Source organism: Silurus meridionalis, chromosome 15, assembly GCF_014805685.1.
Source record: "Silurus meridionalis isolate SWU-2019-XX chromosome 15, ASM1480568v1, whole genome shotgun sequence".
Lineage (NCBI taxonomy): Eukaryota > Metazoa > Chordata > Actinopteri > Siluriformes > Siluridae > Silurus > Silurus meridionalis.
Genome location: NC_060898.1, coordinates 9,619,846 through 9,640,751, shown reverse-complemented (window position 1 = coordinate 9,640,751; position 20,906 = coordinate 9,619,846). Strand labels below are relative to the sequence as shown.

At 40.3% G+C, this 20,906-nt stretch overlaps 1 protein-coding gene across 12 annotated transcripts in view; it reads right to left on the bottom strand.

The window, feature by feature from the left end:
• Positions 1-20,906, bottom strand: part of rapgef6 (Rap guanine nucleotide exchange factor (GEF) 6) — a 147,111-nt gene that overhangs the window by 95,942 nt on the left and 30,263 nt on the right. For 10 of the 12 annotated variants that reach the window (XR_006927941.1, XM_046867185.1, XM_046867190.1 and 7 more), the window contains one exon: positions 16,469-16,535. The exons of 1 other annotated variant lie outside the window; for it this stretch is intronic. Coding sequence is in view for 9 of the 11 variants with exons in the window: in XM_046867185.1 (XP_046723141.1) it covers positions 16,469-16,535 (67 nt within the window). In the remaining 2 variants the exon portion in view is untranslated. Of the gene's footprint in view, positions 1-757; positions 1,381-16,468; positions 16,536-20,906 lie in introns of those variants that run through there. One more of the 12 variants, XM_046867186.1, reaches the window with a different exon arrangement.

The following is a 20,906-nucleotide window of genomic DNA, read 5'->3' as shown; positions in this document are numbered from 1 at the left end:
CCCACTAAGAAATCCCCTTACTGATAAAAATGCTGATGTGTCAAATACTTATTTTCCCCGCTGTACCTTAAAAACATCAAGACTTAAAATTGTTAGATACCTTGCCTGTTACGATAATGCAAGAGGTTAGCTGTTTTAGGTTAAATAAATATTCTATTCAAATAGGTTCATAAAGAATAAGAGCAATGTTCAAATAATTGTTACCCTCCTGAAATACACTGTGTAACTATCGCAATGAGTGTTTTATAATCACAATTATTGGGTTTTGTTTTTGATGGTGAGTTGTTGCAAAACTAGTATTAAGAAAAATAGTTATAGTTACAGAAAATTAATGTGGGTTTTTTTTTTTTTTTTGGGGGTCTTCAGTGTTACAGAGAATAAACAATAGGGGAAGCAGAATCAATGGGGGTAGAGAAGGAATAAGGAGAAGAAAAAGCTTGGAAAAGATGTTAAGTGTGTGGATTAAAGAAAAAAGACAAAAAAGAAAATGTGTCATCTGAATGTTAGTGAAAGTTAACTATCTGCTACAACTATTTTAGCTACAAAACAAAGTCTTCACAATTTTATATTGAGAACATTATTCTGAAATTGTTCCACAATTTGCAAACACAGATCTTTTGCCTAAGTGCTTACATTAATTTTCTTCACAAGTTTAACATGCACAACTCTAAATAATAGGTTCATAGAGCACATCCACACACACACACACACAAATACAGCATGACAAGGTTGGCTACTGAAGGATTACATTACTTACTTTGGAGGACCATGGTTGCAAGCAGTTGGCATAGCAACGGACAAGAAACGCCATTTTCCAAGCTAAAAAAATAAAAGCTTTCCAGTTTCGTCAAACAGAGAGAAATTAGTATAAATGATAAATTAAATTCCCCACATAATTTGCAATAAACTAAACAATTAAGGGGCAAGCCAGTAGCATTAGATTTGTCAAAAAAATGTTGTCCATTTCCTTCCTAAAAGAGGAGAAAATCCAATATCTTTCTAAAGTATTGCAGCCCTGGAAACTTTAGTCAATGAAGATTAGCTGTGCAGCTGCCCAGTGCTCTAAACATAAGCAAAAAAATCCAAAGATATTTGAATAAAATGGTCAAAAATCTTCCATCCTTCAAATTTCACTGCAAAAATGTCTGATATCACTAGCAACATTAAATTCCAGCTTTAGACTCTTCTCTTCTTTGCCATGAAACCAGCATCATATAGTTGGTTTTACTTTTCTTCATTGTAAGTCAGCAAATGTAGTGAGGGTATGTCCACCTTGGAAGCTACTGTACCCAGTCTGTATCCCTGGCTGAAACGCCTGAGGAGCTCCCCCAGGAAATACTCCTATTGATTGTATCCTCCAGCAATAACACATGTCTAACCGACCGAGTAAGAGAGAGGGAGGAGAGGCTGGCAGAAAACGAATGACATCATCTGAGTAGGGTGCACAATGTAAGAAGCACAAGGGTGGGGGACTGCATTACAGCTATTAGCTGTAGGCTCCACACGAAGAAGAGTGAGCATCTTTATTGATCAGAAAGAAAAAACAATCACCATAGCTCTAGAAAGGTCTTAGGCATAAAACACACAAATTATAAATTGCTGCTAAACAAAAGAAAGAACAGACAAATAAATAGACAGATAAAAAGCTTGGAGTTTACTTTATTTCTCTTACATTGTTTGAACCATTGTTTCAACTATTTGAACCATGACCGTTGAAACCTGCAGTATAAAACAGGTAAAGTAAAATAAAGCACACCTTCTCTTTAGCACCTTCACAAACTAAATCTGAAGAGTGTCTATTTTCCCTGTAAACAAGACATAAATGTAAAGTGATTCCTATTTCTATGACTTAGTTGCTTCACCTTGATTAAAAAAAATATGACATCATAGTTTCCATGGCAGCCAGTCACAACTTAGAACATTAAGCATTCTGAGGATCAGTATCACAGACAGAGGAGAATACTGACTGATGGGAGAGGAAAAAAAAAAAATTCCACTCAAAGAAAAGAAGGCTTCCACTGGTTTGAGTACTATTCTAAAGGAATATTCATTTTATCCTAATTCCTGTTGATAAGCTAACTGTCAGAAAACAGACAACAGGACGGAAATGTAACCAATGATCTGGGATTACACACTTCGAGGCCAAATGTTTCTGGAAATGTCAATCACTAAATCTTGAATGGAATAAAAAACTAAATAAATAAAATAAAAACACATATGTATGATGTTCAAGATAATTTTAGAAGATGGCTCTTTTAAGTTTTATTCTTCTATCTTCTTACAAAGTTTTTTCTTGCCACTGTGTCTCAAACACGTAATTATAAATGATACATTTATAAAACTGGATGTAATTATACATTTACATCTGCATTTGTCTAAAGCAGTTTATAGTCCTTTTAGATGTATTGCGACAGCAAAGATTGGCAAAAGTATTAGAACAGATTATCAATCAATTAAGGTAAATAGCATTTAATATTGGCTGCAAATCCGCTGTTTGCAATAAATACATTAAACAGGTGACCCAATGACATCACCAAACAGCATCATACTTCTATTTTTTTAGTTTCTTCATAAATGCATGCTCAATTCAGTTTCGAGTTTTTTTTGTTCAGTTTTGAGTATATAATATAATATAATATAATATAATATAATATAATATAATATAATATATCATATCTCAGGGTGAGTAACCTACTGAATAATTTTGCAAGGATTGCGTTTGTGTGATGTCTGTCCTTTGTAATGTCTTCTGATGGTGCCCAAGGTTGCATTTACTGTACACTAATAGATTTTATATGGCAGTGTCTTTCTCAAGGGAAACTTTCAGCATACCTCATCACCCTAATGTCTTGAAAATGAAGCTTACTGATCTTGGTCATTTTTAAATGCCACTGCTGTGCAGCAGATAGACTGTATTTATCTGACATAAGCAGCAGTAGCTCGCAGCATCCTCTCTGGATCCAAAATGGTGCTTTTCGTGTCTTTTTACCGACCTTTTCAAGTACATGCACACCAGAGACAGTTGTGTTCATGTATATGACTGCCAGACACTGTTAAAGTACAGAAATCATGCAACAACAAATGTGCATGAGGATGTATTTAATAACTTTCGCGACGTCGGCTTGCTGGGACCTCGTCTACAAAGACCAGGCCCCCAGTCCTCGGTGTCGACACGGATTGGTGCAAGAACTCTGTGCTTGTCTCCCGCTATTGCTCATCGCTAGTGGAGTATGTGAATGTAAGATGCAGGTTATTTTATTAACGACGGGAATTTAGCAATGTTTTCATTGTCAGAGTGTACATTCCCCCCAGCACCAATGCTAAGGAGGTACAGCAGAATGCTCACCCCAAAGGACTGTTCATTTTCGGTGATTCTATTTCAACCGATTTCAAGCATGCAAATCTCAGGACTGTGATCCCTTAACTCCATCAGCATGTGGACTTTGCAACGAGGGTGGAGAACATGCGGACACAAAAATCTGCAGCGCATATCGTATGTTTTGAGTGCACTGACTGGGACATGTTTAGGGAGGCGACCAACGGCGATTCCATCAACTTGGAAAAGTACATATTATCAGTGACCAGCTATATCAGCAAGTGCGCTGATGACGTGACCATCTCCAAGACCATCACTACACGCTCCAACTAGAAGCCGTGGATGACCGCCAAAGTGCGTGTGCTGCTAAAATCTAGAGACTCCACCTTCAGAGCAGGGGACAAGATGGCCTTAAGAAAGGGCCAAACTGTCTTGTGTCATCAGAGAGGCAAAGCGTGCACAAGCCAAGCGAATCCACAGTCACTTTTAGGAAAGCAGAGACATCCGGCGCATGTGGCAGGGCATCCAGGCAATCACAAACTTCACCCGCTTGTGACCATGACATCTCCCTTCCAGGTGTGCTGAACTACTTCCACACACGGTTTGAGGTGCAGAACAACATGGTGGCAAAGGAAAACCACCCCTCCCCCCAGTGACCAGGTGCTCTGTTTAACCACAGCTGAAGTGAGAAAAACTATGCAGATTTAACCCATGGAGGTCTGCTGGACAGACAACATTCTTGGCATTGAGTGCTTAGGAAATGTGCAGAACAGCTAGTGGATGTTTTCACCAAAATCTTTAACATCTCCCTTAGCAGCACTGTTGTTACTACATACCTCAAGACAACGACCATCGTCTCTGTGCAAAAGAATTCTACAGTGTCCGGCTGTGTGCTCAGCCCACTGCTGTTCACTCTGCTGACTCACGACTGTGTAGCAATGCTCAGATCCAGTGTGCATGTGCGTGTCATTGTGACATATCGGCAGAGATCGAGCAGCAAGCGAAAAGAAAGAAAGAAAAATCTACTTCATGAACGCCCTCATTTTCAGAAGGCCTAGAGGCAGGACATGGATAGCCGAAGCCATTAAACCCTATATGCTGAGACGTGAGATTTTGTAATCTGGCTCCTTCCCTGAACTGCGAGAGGCAGTTCATAAAAGGAGAAAAGGCGCGTCTGCGACAGGCGGATAATAACGGAATTCAGCTCCAGTCCCAAGAATGACATTTTTTCTGTGTGGGAGGATAGATGCTTACGTGGAAAAAAGCATTGCTCAGATCGATTGAGCTAAATCAATCATTCTGTTTTATTGAACGTACAAGAGAACCATCTAATAACATTCCGAAATTGTATTTCCTCAAATGTTTGTTGAACACTCTAAAACCCAGAATAGGACAGGGAGAGCCATCCTTTTTTGGGACTAAGAAATAAGAGTAAAACCCTGATTGCTTAGATGCCCCCTTCTCAAAAAGGGAGGAAATTTAATCTTTCATGTGGGCGTCGCTCTCTCGTCCGTGTGAGACTAGATCACTCAGTTGAAAGCAGGGGTGCTCTGGCAAACTGAAGTGTGTAACCCCTCGTTATTATGTGATCCACCCATTCGGGGGCTTACACAGACAGCCAGGCTGTCACATGATCTCAGAGCGTCCCCACCGGGGAATTGTGAAGAGCCAGTCCAGCCGGAGCACTCATTAACGATACAATGGTGCTATCTAGTAAGCAAACTAGGGGTGACATGCAGGGATTTAGAGGGATATTCTCCCTCTAAAATGACTTCATTCGAATCGTTAGTTTTTGGATCTTTTTGTTTTTTGTGAAACACTGGGGCTGAAGATTTATTAAACTTGTAAGAGGAGTGTAAAAGGGAGCTGTGTGGCGACACTGCTTGCGCACTTTTGCACAGAATGGTGAAAATGGTGAAGCCTGTGTGGAGTGGAAATGGGCACTCATTGGCAGGGAGAACAGCCTGTGGCAAAAGAAATTATCCCTATTTTGAATTTAGGAACATGGAGGGCAGAACAGGTGTCCTAGGGGTCACCCTTCAGCATGGACTTAAAACCCCCTGTGACCAAGCATCAGGCCAACCGTTTACGTTAAGGGTATGAGGGAGCAGGGTATGGGGGGTTTCTTTGCCGTGGCGAAGGAAATTTTTCGGGCATTACAGAGGACAAGATCGGTAATTGTACCGATCTTCTTCAAGAAATTGGGTGATGGTGACGCTTCCCAAATCAATCAGGAGCTCAGCCTGATATGTGGACAACAGGGAGAAGACATTGAGAGCTCTTACTGCAAGAACCAGAGCTTTATAAGAGGCCTGATGAACGGATGCCATCTCACAAGCTACACTGGGATACTTTGATAGTGCATGATCCATTTGATTCCTGCATACAGGTAGACACTAAAGCTGTTGTGAGGACATCGAAGAAATGCACAAGGAAGTTGTGAAGGATCTTCAGGCATAATTAAACTGTATGGACTGGAAAATATTCCGGCCAACTAGCAACAGTCTGGATGAGTACACAGAGGTTGTAACATCTTACATAAGCTTCTTTGAAGACAGCTGTAGACCATTACGTCCTAGGGTGAGTTACAATAATGACAAACTCTGGTCCACAGTAAAACTCAGAAAGCTAAGGCTGGAGAAGAAAGTTGCATTTAGAAGTGGGGACAAAATCAGGTTCAGTTCAAGTTTAGCAAGGTGGTGAAAAAGGCTAAACAGTTGTATTCTGAGAAGCTACTACATCATCCTGGAGTGTTTACAGATATATTTAACAACTTACTGGAGATTTGCCACATGCCAACCTCTTTTAAAACCTCCACATCACCCCTATACCCAAAAAAGCCAGAATTAATGATGACAGAACTGTCACTTTGACATAATTAAGTCCTTAAGTAATAATTAAGTTCTCTGAACACCTTGTGCTGCCCTACATAAAATCCATCACATCACAGACCCAGTCCTGGACCCCCTACAGTTTCCCTACAGAACAAACAGGTCTTTAGATGATGCAGTTAACATATCCCTTCACTTTATCCTCCAGCACCAGATTACACCACCCTGATTGGGCTCATGTTTTCATAAAACACCGAAATTGCAGTAATGTAAACCTTTCACTTCTCATTTCATATGTGTTACATTTACACAATCAACAAGGACTACTAAATTGCAGCCCGGCACCCTGAACTTATTCAGGAAAAATTATCATTGCACTGCCCCACATTACATACATTGTGCAGCTGTATAGGTATTGTCTTTACCGTTATTTATTATTTACTCTGATCCTTTCTGCTGGCCTAAAATCAGAGAATCACTGATTTATGTTTTTAAATATTTTTGTCCACAAATTTGTATAAAATTATTCTCAATAGTCCATGCTCTTCATTTCATAACGCTGCTGCACCACCAAGTATAAGTTTTGGTTACAGTTACAACAACCAGATTTCACCTGTCGCATCATGTATTGTTGTAAGGTCAGCAAAAAAGCTAATAGAAGTGCAGCCTCTTGTTAGATTCAAATATATGTTTCAAGAAACTTTTGCTTTAACCAATCAGACTATTTGGTCTCTTCAAGGCTCCCTTGAATATGTCCAAACGTCTGCATTTTCACATCCATTGATTGGACGACTGCAACCTGCATCTGCTGCAGACTGCACATGCTCAAATATATTTGTGTGAATTTAATAGCTGTTTTGTCATTCCACAATGGCTGATATAGGAGAAAAATCGATTTGGTCGCAAGTATAATTACAAGAGAATTCAGAAGATAGACTTTTCAAGAAAAGTGGACATTGTGTGGAAAAGTCAACCAAAACAGTTGTTAAGCTTTTTCATGAACCATTTGTACTTTTTTCCCCTGTAGAATCTGCCAAAACCCACACAATTTGCCTTAATTTCAAATCCCCAGTAAATGCATTGAAAAATGTGTTAAAAATAATAATAATAATAATAATTCTTGGAAACCCAGGGTCATTTTATTAAATAAATATTGATGCTTTTTCTAGACATGTTGCATGTGGGTGGTGCAGATATGGCTGCAGTGAAAGGGGATTTGCTGAATTGGTCATTAGTAATGACTGCATCACTGCATGAGATACCGGTCTGTATTGCAACGCTCTGTTATGCTGTATTTCTGCCAAGTATTACCAAGTAAATTGTTTCAGTTAGGAAGGCCTAAGTGTGAAATGCATGGCCTGCCACTGCTTTTGGGCCAATGTCTTGCTGTATGATGCAAGTTCCTTTTTTGGTGACAATATTCACCGTGAATGAATCTTGTTGTATGGAATCTAGATTTCTGCCAAGCATTCTTAACCAGAAAATTTTACTACATTTTGGGTTTCATAACTTTTGAAATGTCCCTAAAAATTTGTTTTTATAGACTTGAAGCCAATCTGCTTCAAGTTTGATTTCCTAGTGCACCCCTGCTGTCTGTCTTTCTTTCCAATCATTCCAAATACTGAAAAATAAAAATGAATGCGTGGGTTTATAGAGAGATGAAATTCTTATGTTGCATGACATTATACTACCAGAATTGATTTCTATACATAAAAGAATCAATATACTTTTCTAGTATTGTATTAGTATTGAGAGGCACATACAACCCTAATACCAAAATAATTTGAGATAAATTTAAAATGTAAATAAAAACAGAATGCAATCATCTGCAAAAATAATATACCCATAGTTTGTTCACAATTAAACATAGAAAACCAAATGTTTAAAGTGAAGAAAGGTACTATTAGGTACATGATACACAATAAGGTACATGAATTTTTTTTTACTTTTTTAGGTTTAATTGGGTAAGTAGCTTTATTGGCAACAGGTCAGAGAATGAATGGCTAATAAAAGAGTATCTTAGGAAATAAAAATATGAGACTTTGTCTATCTCATCATCTACTTGTACTTAATATCATGGAAGGATTTAGAAAATCTGGAACTCAGCAATTTGCGTTGCACAAGCCAGTGCCTGTCCCAAGCCCAGATAAATGGGGAGGATTGCGTTAGGAAGGGCATCCAGCGTAAAACGTGCTAAATCAAATATGCGGATCATGAACCAGAAATTCATACCAGACAGGCCGAAGCCCGGGTTACCAACGTCCACCACAGTTGTTGGCCGAAGGAGGCGAAGGAGAGGAGGAAGACGTCCACAGAAACAGCAGGCAAAGGAGAAGTGTAGGAGAGTGGAGGTTTGGGTTGGTACTTTAAATGTTGGTACTATGACTGGTAAAGCGAGAGAGTTTGCTGATATGATGGAGAGGAAAACGGTAAATATGTTGTGTGTTCAGGAAACCAACTGAAAAGGGAGTGAAAATGATGAACGTGAAGCTGGAAGTTGAAGGGGCGATGATAAATGTCATCAGTGCTTATGTTCCACAAGTGGGTTGTGAGATGGAGGAGAAAGAAAAATTCTGGAGTGAGTTAGATGGTGGTGTAGATGGGTGGTTATGGCCTTAAGGAGACAAATGTGGAAGGGCAGACGGTGGTAGATTTTGCTAAAAGGATAAATCGGTGCAACCCAGATGAGGATGGGTTCCCTCTTGAGTCTGGTTCCTCATAAGGTTTCTTCCTTATGCCATCTCAGGGAGTTTTTCCTTGCCACAGTCTCCACCGGCTTGCTCATCAAGGACAAACTTACTTATAAAGAACATATTTACTTTTAATCACCACATTTTCTGTGTAAAGCTGCTTTGAGACAATGTTCATTGTTAAAAGCGCTCTACAAATAAAAATGAATTGAATTGATAAAAATGAAAGTGGTAAATACTTATTTTAAAAAGAAGGAGGAGCATAGTTTGACATAAGAATGACATAATAGAGACAGTGGCATTGACTAAAAGACAGGAGGTGGAGCTGGAGGTAACAGAGCTAAAGGTGTTGAGATTTTAATTGGGAGTGACAAGGATGGACAGGATTAGAAATTAGTTTATTAGAGGGGGCATGTGTGTAGGACGTTTTGGAGACAAGGTGAGGGAGGCGAGATTGAGATGACACCAAACCGTGCATGTACATTCTGCACATGCATGTGAGAACATAACTCTCCCATTCCAGCAGGTGGCAATAGTCTGTATGTGCCACCCAAACAGGGAATCCTGAAGAGCTAGAACTTAACATATAAAGCAAGCAGCGTTTATGAACAAACAGAAAAAAAATAATAAAGTTGACTGACGCTCAGAAACCACACAACATTGCTTGATGTCCCACCGTCAGATTGGTGCATCCTGGCCTGTAAGTTCTTATCCTTCGTTCTTAATCTAGCCTTATATAATTAATCGGTTAAATATGATGTTACTTTTGGAAAGAGGCGGATTATTGGGTGACGTATAAGAGTGGAGGAAGGTGCACACAGGTGAATTATATTCTATGCAGGAGATGCAACCTGAAGGAGATTGGAGACTGTAAGGTGTTGGCAGGGGACAGTGTAGCTAGACAGCATCGGATGGTGGTCTGTAGGATGGTTTTGGAGGTGAAGAAGAGGAGGAGGAGAGTGAGGACTGAAAAAAAAATAATACGGTGGAAACTGAAAGAGGAAGACTGTAGTGTAACCTTCAGGGAAGAGGTCAGACAGGGACTCGGTGGTGCTGAAGAGATGCTGGTTGATTGGGCAACTACTGCAGAAGTGATAAGGGAGACAGCAAGGAAGGTGCTTGGTGTTACATCTGGAAATAGAAAGGTAGACAAAGAGACATGGTGGTGGAATGAGGAAGTGCAGGACAGCATAAGGAGAAAGAGGTTGGCAAAACAGAATTGAGATCGACAGTGAGATGAGAAAAGTAGACAGGAGTACAAGGAGATGAGGCAGCAGGTGAAGAGGGATGTGGCGAAAGCTAAGGAAAATGCATATGTATGTATGCTGTATGAGAAATTGGACAGTAAGGAAGGAGAAAAGGATTTGCAGTATATGATGTGACTTTTGAAGAGAGAATGAAAATAACATGCTGTGCCTTAGGCTTCAGGTAGGCACAGGTATGATTTCAATTTCTTCCACACTCTCTTCAAAAGTCACATCATATACTGTAAATACTTTTCTCTTTCCTTACTGTCCAATTTCTCATATAGCTACTCATATGCTAATTTTCCTTCGCTTTCGCCACATCCCTCTTCATGTCTACTGTTTCTGGATTCCTGGAGTGCTTGGCAATGGTATACAAGAACAAAGGTTGCTCTGATGTCCATGTGTTACATAAGGCAGGCTATAGAATGAAAATAGCACCATTTTGTATAGAGCCAAAAAATATCAAAATTTTCTTCCATCCACTGTCTAATTGTGGTGTTTTTAATTTTTACACCAATAATAGACTTTTGTTTCCAAACTTTGGTCAGGCACTGTAATTACTGTAATTGTTGTTACTGTAATTGTCAATTGTTTAACCCGACCTGTTGGTGGGCCGCTGTCAGCAAAAGTGTAAATAATGGTGATCACCATTTGCTGACCTCTGGCTGGCCAGCCATGTGGACCTTTACACATTTCCTACAGTTAATTTACATTTAGAGGCTAAATCCTATTTTCGCTAGAAAGGAAAGAACAGTATAAAATGTCTGAGAAGAATTTAACCTGTGCTCTTTTTGACTCTGATAAACCTGAAGTACTTCATGTATTTTGTGACTGCTATGCTGTTATAAACTTGTTTGTTACAATCATCAGTGTCCTCATAATTTTTTTCTTACAAGTATGTGGCAGCAGAGACATAGACAAGCATTAATAAAAATATACACAAACTAAAGTTTTTCACATTATGGTGTATATTTTAGAAAGCATCATTTAGAAAGCATTATCAGTATACAGTATACTGTACAGTATAGAGAGTTTCTTCTAATGTGGCTTTAGCTGGTGTTGAACAGATAAATGCATTCTAGTGCATGGAAAGTGTTGTATTATATTTATCAATTAGTAATTCTATAATTATTTTTTATTAATGAATGCACTCATTATTTCCTAACATTTTATCATTCAGTACTGTTTTTTATTTGATATTTATTTTTGTAATAAAGATCAGTACTATTTTGAAGTGTTATGTTTGTTTATTATTTATCTAGTATACATATTTTACTATTAGTATCCATCGGTTGATTAATCCGTATATGGGCAGTATAACCTAGCTATCAGTATCGGTATAATCTACTATCAGCCAACCTCTAGTTATTAACATAACCTAATTGTTAGATTCACCCACCAACCATATGTGTTATGCGAGGAATCTGGAGGCGAAAGCCGAAGTGAAAGCAAAAGATAGTTTATTTTGAGACACAGGGCAAATCCAAATACCCTCGCCGAAAAGGGTAAATAATCCGGTGGGGCGCAGCGGAAGCGCGGTCCACGGTGCATGAACACAACAAACTGGTAGTCGGTGTATAAATCCACGGTGCGCTTGGGAAGAAGCGCGGTACTGAATAGTCCACGGGAAAGCGTGTGACGGGCAGCAAAACCATGAACAATAACTGACAAGGTGTGAGTGGAGGTGATGGGCTTATATGGGTTAGGTGATGAGTGATTAACGAGGTTCAGGTGTGTGCCTAGTATGCTGGAGATGAGCTACGAGCGGGCGTGGCCCGCACGGGAGAAGGAACAGGTAGCTCCCTGACACCACCCCCTCCCCCAGGGGCGGCACCGGACGCCCTGACCCTGCGACGAGGACAACCTCTAGCCCGGGGCGCCGGGCGGCGCGGGTGAGCTGCGTGGAACTCCGCCAACAACACCGGGTCCAGCATGTTCTGTCGGGCCACCCGAGACCGCTCCTCTGGACCATACCCCTCCCAATCCACGAGGTACTCGAGGCAACCCCTGTGCCGTCTGGAATCCAAGACCTCCCGCACAGCGTAAACGTCCGGCTGCGCTACGACCTCCAGCTGGACGGACGTCGCGGGGTCACCTGGAGGACGAGAGGAAGGCGAGACACACGGTTTCAGCAGGGACACATGGAAGGTGGGATGGATGCGGTACCTGGGTGGCAGCTCCAGCCGGTAGGATACGTCGCCGATCTGCCTGGAAACCCTGAAGGGCCCGATGTACCGGGGGCTCAGCTTACGGCACGGCAGCTTCAGCCTCAGGTCCCGTGTTGACAACCATACCAGATCCCCGGGGTGGAAACGAGGGGCCTCCAGATGCCTGGCGTCAGCGTGCCTGCGAGTGCTGCAGAGGGCCTGACGCAGCTGGATGTGTGCTGACTCCCAGACCCGGTTGCTCTCCCGGAACCAGGCGTCCACCGAGGGTACATTGCTGGGCTCATCCGACCACAGGAACAGGGGCGGCTGGAACCCCAGCACGCAATGGAAAGGGGTGAGACCTGTGGAATCCTGGCGGAGCGAGTTCTGGGCGTACTCTGCCCAGGGCAGGAAATGAGCCCAGTCCTCCTGGTCTTGGCTGCAGTACGTCCTCAGGTACCTGCTCAGCTCCTGGATCTTTCGTTCCGCCTGGCCGTTTGACTGCAGGTGGTAACCAGACGTTAGGTTCACCGAAACCCCCAGGAGCTGGAAGAAGGCCTTCCACACCTGAGACGTGAACTGGGGCCCACGATCCGAGACTATCTCCTCCGGGAGACCGAAGTTCCTGAAAACGTGGGTGAACAGGGCCTCGGCTGTTTCGAGGGCGGTTGGCAGGCCCTTGAGGGGAACAAAACGGCAAGCTTTGGAGAAGCGGTCCACCGCTACCAGGACGCACGTGTCCCCCTGACCGTGGCAGGTCGGTCACAAAGTCGAGTGAAGAAGAGGGCCCAGCGAGCCTGCCTGGGGTTGAGCCTCCGGGCCTCCCGTAGGTACTGGAGGTTCTTGTGGTCAGTGATCACGGTGAATGGGTGCTCGGCGCCCTCCAGCCTGTGCCTTCATTCGTCCAGGGCCATCTTTATGGCCAATAGCTCACGGTTGCCGTTGATGTCGTAATTCTGTTCAGCAGCTGAGAGCTTATGCGAGAAGTAAGCGCAGAGGTGGAGCTGTGGCGGGTTGCCTGACAGCTGGGAGAGAGCAGCCCCAAACCTCGACCACAAATGGTCTCCGGGGATCAGGATGACGCAACACAGGGGCGAGGCAGAAACGCTGGCGGAGTTCGTCAAAGGCCTCCTGAGCCTCTGGGGTCCATCTCAGGGTTCGTGCTTTACCCCTGAGGAGGGTCGTGAGGGGTGCAGTGATCTGGCTGTAACCCTGGATTAACCGACGATAGAAATTAGCAAAGCCCAGGAATCGCTGGAGCTCCTTGATTGACTCTGGAATGGGCCAGTTCCTCACAGCCTTCACCTTGCCTTTATCCATCTGTATCCCCTGTGCACTGATCACGTAGCCCAGGAACTGTATCTTTTCCAGGTGGAACTCGCACTTGGAGAGGTTTAGATAGAGCTGGTGGGAACGAAGTGCCCCTAGGACGTCGCGCACGTGACGATGGTGCTCCTCCAGGTTACGTGAGTAGATCAGGATGTCATCAATGTAGACCATGACACACTTCTGGAGGAAGGGCCGGATCACCTCGTTCATGAACCCCTGGAACACGGCCGGAGCGATGGAGAGGCCGTACGGCATGACCCAGTACTCGTAGTGCCCTGAGGGTGTAATGAAGGCGGTCTTCCATTCGTCTCCCTTTCTGATGCGTACCAGGTTGTAAGCGCTCCGGAGGTCGAGTTTGGAAAATACCCTCGCCTCCCTTAGGTCCTCCAGAGCTGAGGGTACGAGAGGGAGGGGATAAGGGAGAGGAGCGATCTGGGCGTTTAGCTGCCGGTAGTCGATGCATGGTCGAAGACCCCCGTCCTTCTTTCCCACAAAGAAAAAGCTTGAGGCCGCCGGTGAGGAGGATTGGGTGATGAATCCCTGCTGGAGCGCCTGTTGGACATACTTCTCCATAGCTCGGTGTTCAGGAGCAGACAGGGGATAAACACGGCCCTTGGGCAGCTTAGCTCCAGGAAGCAAGTCGATGCAGCAATCCCCGGGCTGGTGAGGGGGGAGACGGGTGGCTGCCTTGGCACAAAACACATCCTCGAACGCCCGGTATTCTTTGGAAATCGCCGCCTGGGTCTTGGTAGTGGCTTCCTCTACCCTGGTGGCACCAACCAACCAGTACCTCTGAAGTTAGCACCTTGTTTCTGGATACGGCACTCAAAATGGTCCCTTGTTTTTTAGATGATAAATGGAAAGCACTGCAGCTGGGACTGGGTGTTACTTCAGTCACACAGGTGAAAAGTTGGGAGCTGTCTGGCAGGCAGCTGCAGACTGGTGCTTTGCACCTTTAGCATGGCTACATAGCGCAGCCTCTCCCATGTTCGAAATGTTGAATGTTTTATGGCACAGTGTACATTTTGAACGTCCTGGGTCTTGATTTTTCTTAAGCCACTCCTTGTACTTTCCATCATGAAGCCAAACATTATTAATTCGGCAATTTCCTGGTATTGTGCAAGTTTACTACATAAGTACTAGTTGCAGCTGCAAGTTGCCGTCATGTGAGGTGAAACAAATTTCCATGACTTTTCCAAATCTTTGTGGGTTTATTTATTTTTCCAAGACTTTACCAGGCCAGAAAATTGCTATTTTAAAATTCCATGACTTTTCCTTTTTTTTAAGGAATGCACCGAATATTCAGCCACCGAAAATTTTCGTCCGAAAATGGCCCAAAAGTGCATTTTCAGTTTTTGGCCGAAAGACTTTGATCACCGAAAAAACACGGCCGAAACAGTTTGTTGTGATGACGGAAACAGAAACCGCTGCCTGCACGTGCATGTCTAAAACAACATGTCTGCGGTGTGGACGTATTTCAGTATATCTGAGAAAGACCCACGGATAGCGGTTTGCAAAACATGTAATGCCGAAATCGTCTGCAACAACTTTCTCCACGTTGGGTTTAATTTGAAATCCAAACATCCGATCGCTATGCTGAATATGAGAGAAACGCGGCACAGAAAAGCAAAACCCCTCCAAGCATGCGCGTCTGTGGCGGACGTTTTTGAAAAGGCAGGAAGTTTCCCAGTGATAGTGTTGTATTGATGTATCTTTGTTTGAATGCACTTTGTTTTTATGAAAGAACATATTTAATTGTACAACCTTTCATTATTATTTAATGTACATATGAGTGCATTAAAGTTAAACATTTTAGACTAAATTTTAATTAATTTTATCCTGTGCATTGTTGCAATGTGCTATAAATAAATATTTTCATAATTTGTAATTGATAAATTCTTTGAGACTTTAATATTAATTTATGCAATTGAAATGCCTTGATTTTAGTAAGGTTAGTACACAGTCATAGCCATTAATGCAATGGTAATAATAATTGCCATAATTTCTTTCGGTGTTTCGGTTTTTCGGTTTTAGTCCTTGCTTTCCTCCTTTTTTGGTTTTCGGTTTCGGACAAGAATTTTCATTTCGGTGCATCCCTACTTTTTTTCATGACCTGTGGAGGTCACTTCTTACCACTCTAGAGAGCATAGATTGACCTGGGAGGTTGAGTTGACTTGACTTGAGGTTACAACCTTGTTTTTGACACTAATCATTCACACAGAGCCCATAGAACATCCTCCAGGAGATTTGGATATGTAAGTACCCCTAACAGCTACCTGAATACAAAATGTATTCCAGGTAAACTTGAAGCTCTACAAGGGAGTAATCAGAATTTTCCATGGTAATGTTAGTATTCCAGTGGTTTTAGTGCCATGCATGAGTGATTGTTTGTGTGTTCTGCATGTGTGTTAGATAGCAACATGTAAAGTGTATTTGTTTAAAAACCATAACCGATGCACATGCATGGATAGAAAGCAGTTTGTTTTTTGTGGAAAAAAACAACAACTTTAAAATAAAAATTTAAATAAAAATCAACAAACTTGAATATATGACCCTTATTCATTCCTAATATGTAGAACAGGATGGGCCACGGAAAAGTAGCTCACCAGTGGCACCAGTATTGGAGGAGGGCTACTTTTCTGTGGCCCACCCTGTTAAATGCATGCGGTTTTTTCTTCAAGTCATAGAGCTCTAGAAAGACAGACAGAAAGAAACATTGTCTATTTAAACTGAAAATAGCTAACATAAATCAATAAGAAGGTCTTGACAATTGTGTTGAATGAATTAGCCAGCCATTATGAACTGAACACTACAGGGGAATGATTTTACTGGCACCTAACTGCAGCAGTACCATAAGAACATCTCATTAACAAGAAATTAGATATAACAAACATAAAAATCTACTCACCACAATAATTTCTGATGGTTTCAAATTCCAAAGCAGGCCTCTTATTTTCCCCAGATATTTGGCAAAGCTGTAGAGCAAAAAGGAACATAAAGGATTAGCTAATGAAGCAAAATTAGTCATACTGACCATTACAGAACCACAATATTTATAACCATTATTCTGAACTTACTAGAATAAAATAAAAATGGTAAACTATGAAAAATACAAATGGTTTGCAAACCTTAAACCCATATTTTATTTACAAAAGAACATAGAAAACATATCAAATGTTTAAATGGAAGAAATGTAAAATTTTAAAGAAAAAACAAAGTAATTTTAAATTTGATGGCTGCAACACCTAAAAAAAAATAGTCAAACTTACCACTGTAAACTGTATTTTTTTATTATTCTTATTTATTGAACATTTTAGATTTATAAATATTTACAACAGAGCCCAAGATCTGCCCATATACATAAGAGACAATAATAATAATAATAATAATAATAATAATAATAATAATAATAAAATACTAATAATAGACAAAATATACTTTCATTATAAAAAAAATTCACACTAGTTTTACAGGTTTATGAGGCCCCACAAATTTTTGCTGTTTACAAAAGAGGTGGCAATCTTGATTCTAATAAAGTGAAGGAATCTGAATGCATGACAGTTGCAGTCAAAAGACATAACCTTTTTATTGTGCAAACAGCATCAAAAGGCAACTTGAATACATAATATATAAACAAATAAATAGAAAATGTGTGCAACTTGCATTAAATATTAACTATTCCTTAAATTTCAAGACCAGGTAAACCACACAGTATTCAAGTAAATCTAAAAAGAAAATATAGCACAAGTGCAAGACTTCTTTACCAACTAAACCTTGGTGAAAGCTCCCACAAGGTTCTGTCCCACTCCTGCAAAAATCTTATATTCTCCCACTCCCATCTGCCCGCAAAAGCCTGCAGGTAATTAGTTTTATTGTCAATGCACTGACTGCTTCTTACTGCTACTCTGCTTTATTTTTATTTTTTTTTCCACTTGCTTCCCTTTCAAATATAAATAAGAAATAAATGGAAAATAAACAAACGTTTCGTTTTATTTAAGTTTTGACTTTTTGTGTAAATGAAGGACACAGACATGAACAAGAAACTTAGAACAGAACATAGAACATCAACTAAATAGATATCTTATTAAAAAAAACAGATCAGTTGTGTTGTATCTTCCTTTCTTTAATAATGAAGTAATATCTGTAGCACTCAGCGATTCTCCACTGTCTTGCTTTTCAGACAGTATGCTCTAGTAGTCTACCGCGCATGAACCACGCAAGAGTTCTCTTCTGCTCTTGTGCCTGTAAATTGTTTTACTTTATTTTAGTTGCTATTGATGCTTCTGTCCAGTACATACGTAACATTTTTTTTATTTTATTGTTTTTATTTATATTTTTTAATACCATTTTGTGGGAGTCCTGCAAATAAAATAATCGTATGTGGGAGAATACAATTATCAACCGCAATCACCCATCAAATCTTGCCCTGCGCCGCACTCGTTTGTGTAGGGTCCCACGGGAGTGCAGGTCTCTACTTTCAAAATTTATCCTATCCATCTTCACTATCACGCTTAGTAACACATACAGGGCCCCTCTTAAACAGTGTCGCTCCGCATAAAAATACAAATCATAAATAATCATATAAATAAAAAAACAAGTATATTGCCCAGTATATTGCACAGCATTAATTAAAAATAGTAGTAGGATATTAATTATATGTCCAATAAGGAAGACATACAAGTTAATATAACTGGATTAGATGGATCCAACCACAGTTTGAGGATAACATTTTGGCAGCAGTAAAAGCAGCAAAACAAAATCCTTTTATGAAAGACAGAATGTGACATCAAATTCTAGGAAGTTTATTATTCCACACGAATTTTGATACTGCTGTATTGAGCTCTTTAAAATAGACAGTAGGTATGCCAGAGGTAACAATGAAAATAAAAAGCTTAGATTCAGGAGTATATTTATCTTAATAGCTATCCTTCCATGAAGAGCCAAAGAAAGTGGAGACCAACAAGGAAGATCGTTCTTAATCTTATGAAGAAGAGAATTATAATTGAATGATTGTAGATAATTAAACTGGACACAGACAGGTATCATAGTGGGTAAAGTCTAAATGTCAGCAGCTAAATTAAGGGGTATAAGTATGGATTTGCTCCAATTTATTTTATATTATAGTTTACCAAATGTATTAAATCATTTTACGCATTCCTTAACCAAAACGTTGATATTTTATATGTACAACAATACGTCATCAGTGTAGAGTGAAATTTTATGAGACATATTCATACAACTAATTGAAGCAATAGCGGGGTGTAATCTGATTGTTTGGGCCAAGGGCTCTAATGAGAATGATGATTATACATTAAAAGCAAGGGTGACAGGGGACAAGCTTGACACATACCCCAGCCAAGATAAAAGAAAGGGGAGATATAAGAACCAGTGAGTACTCTGGCTGAGCATTCATAGTAAATAGTTTTGACAACTCGTAGATAGGGGAAAAAAAAATAAATGCTCTAGGACAGACCATAAAAATCTATATAAAATATAATATAAAAATTCTGTTGCATGCATTCTCTGCATCCAAAGAAAATATTACAGAGGAAGCTGAATATGAATCTGTTTGTTCAATAATAGGAAGAAGCCTAAGTATATTGTCTGCAGCAAATCTCCCTCTTAGAAAACCTGATTAATCATAGCCAATCAAGTCTCCTACTAAACATCGATCCAATCTTAAGGCACTTTTGCCATCAGCTTTGAATCTGCAGATAGAAGGCTAATTGGTCTGTAACTAGAACATTCAAGTGGATCCTTCCTTTATTCAACAACAAAGTTTTTAAATCTGTGGTTTGTCGCTGTATAAAGCACCTTTCTCTAAAGCAATATTAAAGGGCTAAGAATCTGTGTCTTCTTTCTTGTACTTTTTTGTCAAATTTTTTTTTATTAAAGGTGTGGACTGCAGGTAGAGCAGTTACATAGTTACATATGTAATAGCTGCAGTACGCAGTTTGGCATTGTCTTGCAAAAAAATAAAAAATAAATAAAAAAAAAACATTGGCTGGAAATAACAAGTTGCTCTAAATCCTGTGCCTTCCTTTCAGCATTGATAGTGCCTTTTCAGGTGTGTAAGGTGCTCTAGGCATTAATGCACCACCATATTAGAGATGCAAGCTTTTGAGTGCTGATAATCCGGATGATACCTCTCCTCTTTAGTTCGGAGGATTTGAAATTTTATTTGTCTGACTTAAAACTGTATTTGCCTCTTCCCAACTTCTTTTAGATAGTTGTTAACAATTAAAAAATTATGACATTCTTTCCTTAAAATCTTTAAAAAAAGTTATATGTTCTTTTTTTTTTATTGCAAATAAAATAACAGTATATGAGACTTGCAATTTATTGCATTTAATTTTTATATAAATATATACAACCTTTTTAGAATTAGTATTGTATACAAGTAGTGGCAGTTTAGTGGATAAGGGGTTGAACTTTTGATCACACAGTCATGAGTTCAGATTCCAGGACCACCTCAGACATAAGTTGCTGGTAAGAAGTTTGCACCAAACTTTTAAGTTTTGGATGCCATAATACATGCCATGGTTGGAGGAAAATAACACTGCACATCAACCCTAAAACACCATATCAACAGTGAGGTTCGGAGGTGGGAACTTCATGGTGTTGGGCTGTTTTTCAGCATATGGTACTGGAAAACTGCAGATAATTGATGGAAGGATGAATGTAAAAATGTACAGAGACATTCTTGATAAAAAAATATGCTGCCATCTACCAGGATGATGAAGATAAAATGAGGGTGGATATTTCAGCAAAACACTGATCCCAAACACACAGCCAAGGAAACAAGGAATTGGTTTTAGAAAAAGAAAATAAAGATGGCCCAGACGATCACCTGACTTGAATCCAATTAAAAACCTATGGAATGAACTAAAGATCAGAGTTCATAGAAGGCCAAAATCACACCTGAGCAATACATACAAGAAACTAGTTTCTGCATCCAGGAGGCATCTTGAAGCTGTCATTACAAACAAAGGCTTTTCTACAAAGTATTAAATACATTTCAGTAAGCATATTGAAGTTTTTTTCCCCCTCTGTGTCATTTCACATTAGTACACAATTTATGGACATCGATTATTTGATTTCTTGCATGTGGGAATTGCATTGGTGACCACTGACATCTGGTAAAGATTTGTCAATAGCACCTTTAGAAAAATATTTTCAGTAATCCCCTGTTTATGTGGTTACGTTCCAAAACTGCCCAGGATAAATGAAAAACCGTGATAAACCAAAGCCACCCCAAAAATGATATTTAATGAATACAGTACTGTATTAAGATTTTACTTTATTTTATAATTATTCATTACCGTATTTTCCCGCGGCTTAAACAA